Source organism: Olea europaea, unplaced genomic scaffold, assembly GCF_002742605.1.
Source record: "Olea europaea var. sylvestris unplaced genomic scaffold, O_europaea_v1 scaffold1085, whole genome shotgun sequence".
In the NCBI taxonomy this organism is placed as follows: Eukaryota; Viridiplantae; Streptophyta; class Magnoliopsida; order Lamiales; family Oleaceae; genus Olea; species Olea europaea.
This window is the reverse complement of record NW_019228210.1, coordinates 226,487-232,411: the sequence shown is the minus strand read 5'-3', so window position 1 is coordinate 232,411 and position 5,925 is coordinate 226,487. Positions and strand designations below refer to the sequence as shown.

At 34.8% G+C, this 5,925-nt stretch overlaps 1 protein-coding gene across 1 annotated transcript in view; it reads left to right on the top strand.

Moving 5' to 3' along the window:
• The first annotated feature begins 455 nt into the window (after positions 1-455).
• The window catches only part of LOC111373227 (importin-9), a 25,481-nt gene continuing 20,011 nt past the window's right edge, over positions 456-5,925 (top strand). The window contains exons 1-11 of the mRNA XM_022995734.1: positions 456-721; positions 1,295-1,356; positions 1,466-1,558; positions 1,917-2,088; positions 2,259-2,374; positions 3,296-3,382; positions 3,471-3,587; positions 3,677-3,740; positions 3,848-3,990; positions 4,605-4,652; positions 4,746-4,814. Coding sequence (XP_022851502.1) covers positions 610-721; positions 1,295-1,356; positions 1,466-1,558; positions 1,917-2,088; positions 2,259-2,374; positions 3,296-3,382; positions 3,471-3,587; positions 3,677-3,740; positions 3,848-3,990; positions 4,605-4,652; positions 4,746-4,814 — 1,083 coding nt within the window. The 5' untranslated portion in view covers positions 456-609. The remainder of the gene's footprint in view (positions 722-1,294; positions 1,357-1,465; positions 1,559-1,916; positions 2,089-2,258; positions 2,375-3,295; positions 3,383-3,470; positions 3,588-3,676; positions 3,741-3,847; positions 3,991-4,604; positions 4,653-4,745; positions 4,815-5,925) is intronic.

Here is a 5,925-nt window from a genome sequence, read left to right as displayed (position 1 = left end):
AATTTTCTTCTGCAATCAAGCTTGATGTACATTCCACGTGACATCTTTTTTGATTAAGACTGTTTCAAAAAATGCTGTCTTTTCATTCAATACATTTTTTTTTTTAAGAATAAAGTCACTTGTACATTGTTTATGCACAACTTGGTTGACAATATGTGTGTAGAAAAAATTCTGGCTATTGATTTTAAAAAATGTTTTTCAAATAAATGAATGTAATTTTTGTCAACTCATGAATTGTAAATCAAGTTGTAAAATAAATTGTACAAATAACATGATTATTTTTTTAAATACATATTTCTATTAACAAAGTGGTAAAAGTTAATGTACAAGTGGCAAAATCCTATCTTCTAAGTTGGGAAATCGTGCCATTGCCATCCGTACCTAGTTGAAAGAAAAGCAAAAGGGATAACATAAAAAAATAAAAAAGAAAAAAGAAAAAAAGCAGAGTCATATGTGGACAGCTGATGAAAACCCTAACCCCTATAAAACACCCCCAATTACAAAACCCCAACTTCAAAATCTCCCTCCCATTTGCCGCACATTTTTCCATTTCACTACCCACTACCACGCCATAAAACCCACACTTAGAGAAGCAAATCACTTTTCTGAATGGATCAAGATCAGCAATGGCTAATTAACTGTTTGAGTGCCTCCCTCGATCCTAACCATCAAATCCGATCGTTCGCCGAAACTTCGCTTCAACAAGCGTCGCTTCAGCCAGGTCCGTCTGTTGAGTTTTTTTGTTTTATATTGAAGTTTGATTTAGTTTTGTTACGTACCCTATGATTTAATTTGATTTTCTTCATACATTCGAGTATATACTTTCATATTTTTTCGTAGATATGTGGAATTTTTTGTTTTATACTACATATGTGATGTACATTTGGGGGTTGAAGTTTGATCTACTTACTTGTTATGTTATGAATAAGTTGAATTGGAGAAAATTGACTTGATTGTGTTGTTTATGACCTTTCTTTTGTTTCTTTGTGTAAGGTAAAGTGGGAGTCATCTAGATGAAGCTCAAAATCTATCTCTATTTATTTGAGCATCCATTTGTGAAATGAAATTTATTTTATAGTTTTATGATGATTTATAATGTTTTAATTTCTGTATCTCCTCATGAAAATTGAATATTAAGTTGATTTTTAAAGTTCCTATTTTTAGTAGTTACATGTCCATTTGGGAAATGGAATGTTTTTTCTATTGAAAAAAGAAGTGCTCTTTTCTAATGTTTATGTATCTACAGATTTATTTAAGAAATGGAATTTAAATACGTTTGGAATTTCTTGAAAAGGTTTTGGAGTGGCTTTAGCTAGCGTTGGCGCGAACAGGGAGCTCCCATATGGATTGAGGCAGATATCCTTAGTATTGTTATTGATTTCAAAGAAAATTTGGCTTATATTTGCCATATTGATATTGATTTTTTCATTTGATTGCTGTCTTGCGGGAATTAACATACGTTTACTTAGCGGTGGTTCTGCTGAAGCAGTTTATTAAGAAACACTGGAAAGAAGACGAGGAAGGCTTTGAGCATCCTGTGGCTTCGAGTGATGAAAAGGTTTTTCCTTGACTTTGTTTATATTGCAGATACATCACAACTGTTACAGTCTGATAAATTTGGTGCCTCCTTTATCTAAAAGTAGTGACTATGAATTCCTTTTTAGTTTTCAAAGTGGCCAACTTGAGGTTGGATATTCTTTAACACCAAATATTCTTATTAGGATTTGTTTCTAACTAATACACAACTAGATAGTGTAGTATGTAATTTTTTTGAATATAAGATGTATGGGCTGCATATTCACAATGGGCATGATGTAGTTACCAAAGGAGGTAATAACTGAAGAATACATATTTCTGGGCATGGATTATATAAAAATAGCTACACTGACCTAATCTATTTCTTGTTATTTTATCAGGCATTGATACGTAGATTGCTTCTATCATCATTAGATGATCCTTACAAGAAAATCTGTACAGCAGTTAGTGTAGCTGTGGCATCAATTGCACAATACGATTGGCCAGATGATTGGCCTGAGCTAATGCCTTTAATTCTAAGTTTGATCAATGACCAAACTAAAAAGAATGCTGGTTAGTGCTTGTTTCACCTTATGATGCCATTGATCTGCCAGAAGATACCTATTTGACTGGGTTGTTATTCTAGTAGGAATTAGCCTTTGATTATGTAACCTTGGCGACATTTTTGTATTGATGACTATCTTCCCTGAGATAACATTAGTTGTTACTGTTGAATGCTGCAGTTCATGGGGCTTTAAGATGCTTAGCTCTTATTTCTTCAGACATGGATGATAAGCTGGTTCCAGAAATTGTGCCTGTTCTGTTCCCATGTTTGCATGCAATTGTGTCATCCCCTCAGGTTAGTTTTGTTTACCACTTGATTTCCTTTTACCACCATATAAATTTTTTTACCAGAAAATGCTATTGGATATATCTGTGCTGTTAAGTTGTTAAAATGGAATATATAATATAGTATGATTCAATTTATAAGTTATTTGAAACTTACACTGATTTGTGAGAGCAGCTGATAATAAAGGTGCAGACAAAGAAGTTGAATCCTTCAATTAAAATTCTGTAGTGACAACAGAATGCAATGACTTCATTTGATATCAAAGTATATGTTAATACTGTTAAGGAATCCCTAGTATTGGGAGCAAAATAATATATTGGATTAGGAAGTGGTTGGACTTGATGAAAATGACATCAATAGCTAATTTATTCACATTCTACTTTCTCGTGTGTCTTCTTTTGGAGGCAGTACAAAAATATTATTTTTCCTGAAGAACAAATATCTTTTCATGCCTCAAGACATGGGTTCTCGACATAGGTAAATTGCTTAATAGAAGCATAAGTATAGGGAGTTTGTCCTATGTTACATGGATGCAAGTACAGATCACAAAGTTGATTCATCAGTACTTTTAGTAAAGACATTTGCTGGTGCAACAAATTATTCTCAGGGAACTATTCCTAATGGCTAACAGCAATAACAGGCTTCAAGTCCTCGCAGATATTCAAATTGACCTTTCCAATTTCATGTGCACAGTGCAAAAAAATTCATGTACTGCTAATATTATTTATTATTCATCTTAAAGATGCACTTCCTGTTTGTTCCCGTCAGTAAAATATAAAGAAGCATGTGTACTTTCTTATGTTTTTCATTCTGTACACTGTTTTATAGGGTCAAAATGCACGAGTTATTGACTTCATAAAGTAATTGTGTAGAGCAGGAGACTCTTGGACTCACCTTTAATCTCATTTATTCGTGTGGTCATATTTACAGAACTATGACACGTATCTTCGGTCAAAAGCTGTTACCATAGTTTATAACTGTACCTCCATGCTAGGGGTCATGAGTGGTGTCTATAAGGTATGCACTTATGACTTCTATGATTCAGGCTAATTTGACATATAAATTCTATTACAAAAACTGATTATGAATGGCTACCTGTTATTAGACAGATACAAGTGCATTGATACTGCCCATGCTCCAGCCTTGGATGGATCAGTTTTCTTCTATTCTAAATCATCGAGTGCCAGCTGAAGATCCCGATGACTGGAGCATTAGAATGGAGGTTACTCTTCTCTACAAATTGTCAATCAGTATGCCATCTGCATGCCAATTAACTGAACTATAACAATTTTTTTACTGTACCACAATCAGGTTTTAAAGTGCTTGAGTCAGTTCATTCAGAATTTCCCAGGCCTAGCTGAAACTCGGTTTATAGGTGCACACTATCAACTTTTCAGGATGATCTCTTATTTTTTTCCTCTTTCCTTTTATGCTGATTATTTTGTCACCTTGTATTTTATTCTATTTCTGGTCCTCTTTCAGTCATTGTGGGGCCATTATGGCAGACATTTGTATCATCTCTGGAAGTGTATCAGCGATCATCAATTGGAGGTGCAGAAGATCCTTATGATGGAAGATATGATTCTGATGGTGCAGAAAAAAGTCTCGAGTCGTTTGTCATTCAGGTTAATATCATATTGAATTTTGAGAGTAACAGACTGGCAAAGGCCATGCATCTGTGTTTTAAAGTCCTGCAAATAGTTCAGAAGTGTACATTGTTTCTGTTTTTTATTTTTTATTATATATGCATTACTGTTACATATTGTTATGTGCCTGCTTGAAAACTTTAATGCCCGGAAATTCCTCTTGAACTGTAGGTTCAAAAAAATTTCAATACTTGTTTCAATGTTTATAATTACGTAATTAGGTTTTCACCATCCTGTTTTCTCCAAGTAAACATATATGTGTCTGTGTCCCATAGATTTTCTTGTTGAATAGAACATCTTCCTTTTCCCTTTCTACTTGTCTCTAGTGAGTAGTACAACTTTGATTTTCCGTTGATGGGGAATACTGTGGAGAATTCAAATTCCATCCTTGAAACTTAAAATGGTGGCTGGAGTTTGGTTCCAATCTTGGAATTCTTGAGCAGTCTTGGAAAATTATGTCATGTTGATCCAAGATACCACCCTGGAGTTTGGATTATTAATTGTATATGCAATTTTCTTTGTTTCTATTTTTGGTGGATGAGGGATACTGAGTGGGTGGCTTACAATTGTCCTGCTTTTATTTGGTCATGCAGTTGTTTGAGTTTCTATTGACCATTGTTGGTAGCCCAAAGTTTGCAAAGGTGTGTTCTAAATCTTATCTTTGATTTTTCTTCCTTTTATTGTAGCAATACATGGGCTACTAAATCTGGGGTTCTTGATGATTTTTCGTGTAGGTTGTTGCAAACAATGTCAAAGAGTTAGTGTACTATACCATTGGTTTCCTTCAAATGACAGAACAACAGGTTCTTTCACTCACTCACTCATTCCCTCATTTCCTTCCTCTCTCTTGTGTTATTTGGGAATATGTCATTTTCTTGATAACTACAAATTGAATATTGTTCAATATTTAGTTTTACATCCTTAACACAAAATAATCTAAGTATTGAATGCCTGTGTGAATAGTTAAAATTTTATTGGATGTAGATTAAATTTGTGGCCCATTGATTTTAGTTATGAAATGTACCTGGAACTTTCTACTTAGCGTGAAATTATGTAGCTATGTAAACAGAATATGGAGGCAAAATGAAGAAAAACAGTGGGGCTCCTATAAGAGCTTATGTGATGTTCTTCTATCTCTATGCTTCGTTAATGCGTGTCATCTAATGTTCGTCTGTTTTATGCATGTTGTACCATTTCTTTCTAATAACCTCTGTCCCTGACTTTGCTGAGAAAACAACCAACCAAGATAGGATAAACCTTCTTTTCTTTTTGTTTTTGGGGTGGGAGTGGGAATTGTTGGCCTGCAGTGAGGTGGGGAGTAAGAAAAAATGGAGACATTAGAACAGTGCTACAAGCCCCCGCTTCACGAGGTGCCTTTCTTCTTGGCACAGAAAAGGACACCGTGCGGCAGTAGTCTGCTCCACTAGACTACCTTCCGCCTTTTCTCGGTCGCGTCGGGACGAAAGAAAATTTGATTGCAATTTTGTAGAAAGCTTACAATTGAGAATTTGAATACATTGAAAGTAAATTGAACATTGATTGATGAAAACTGAACATTACAATTGATGAAAGCAGAAAATTACAATGCTGGTGCAGGGGGCGGACACCAGTGAGCTTGAAAGATTTTTGAATGACTAATATCCCCTATAATAGCATTCTGAACAAAAATCCAAGTGACGGGAGTAGACGTTTAAAAGACGAGGAATCATACTAAACGTTTACCAATATCAAAACTATTTTACAATTGAAATAACTATTACAATGAAAAGAAAATTACAACTCAAATTTGAAGTAATATTTACAATGTGTGGCCGAAGTTGGGCAAACTGCCGCTGCGATAGTGTCAAGGGGTTAAGTAAAGCTGCGGTCCTTGACATTCTCCCCCATTTGTTTTGGCGACGTCCTCGGTGCCAT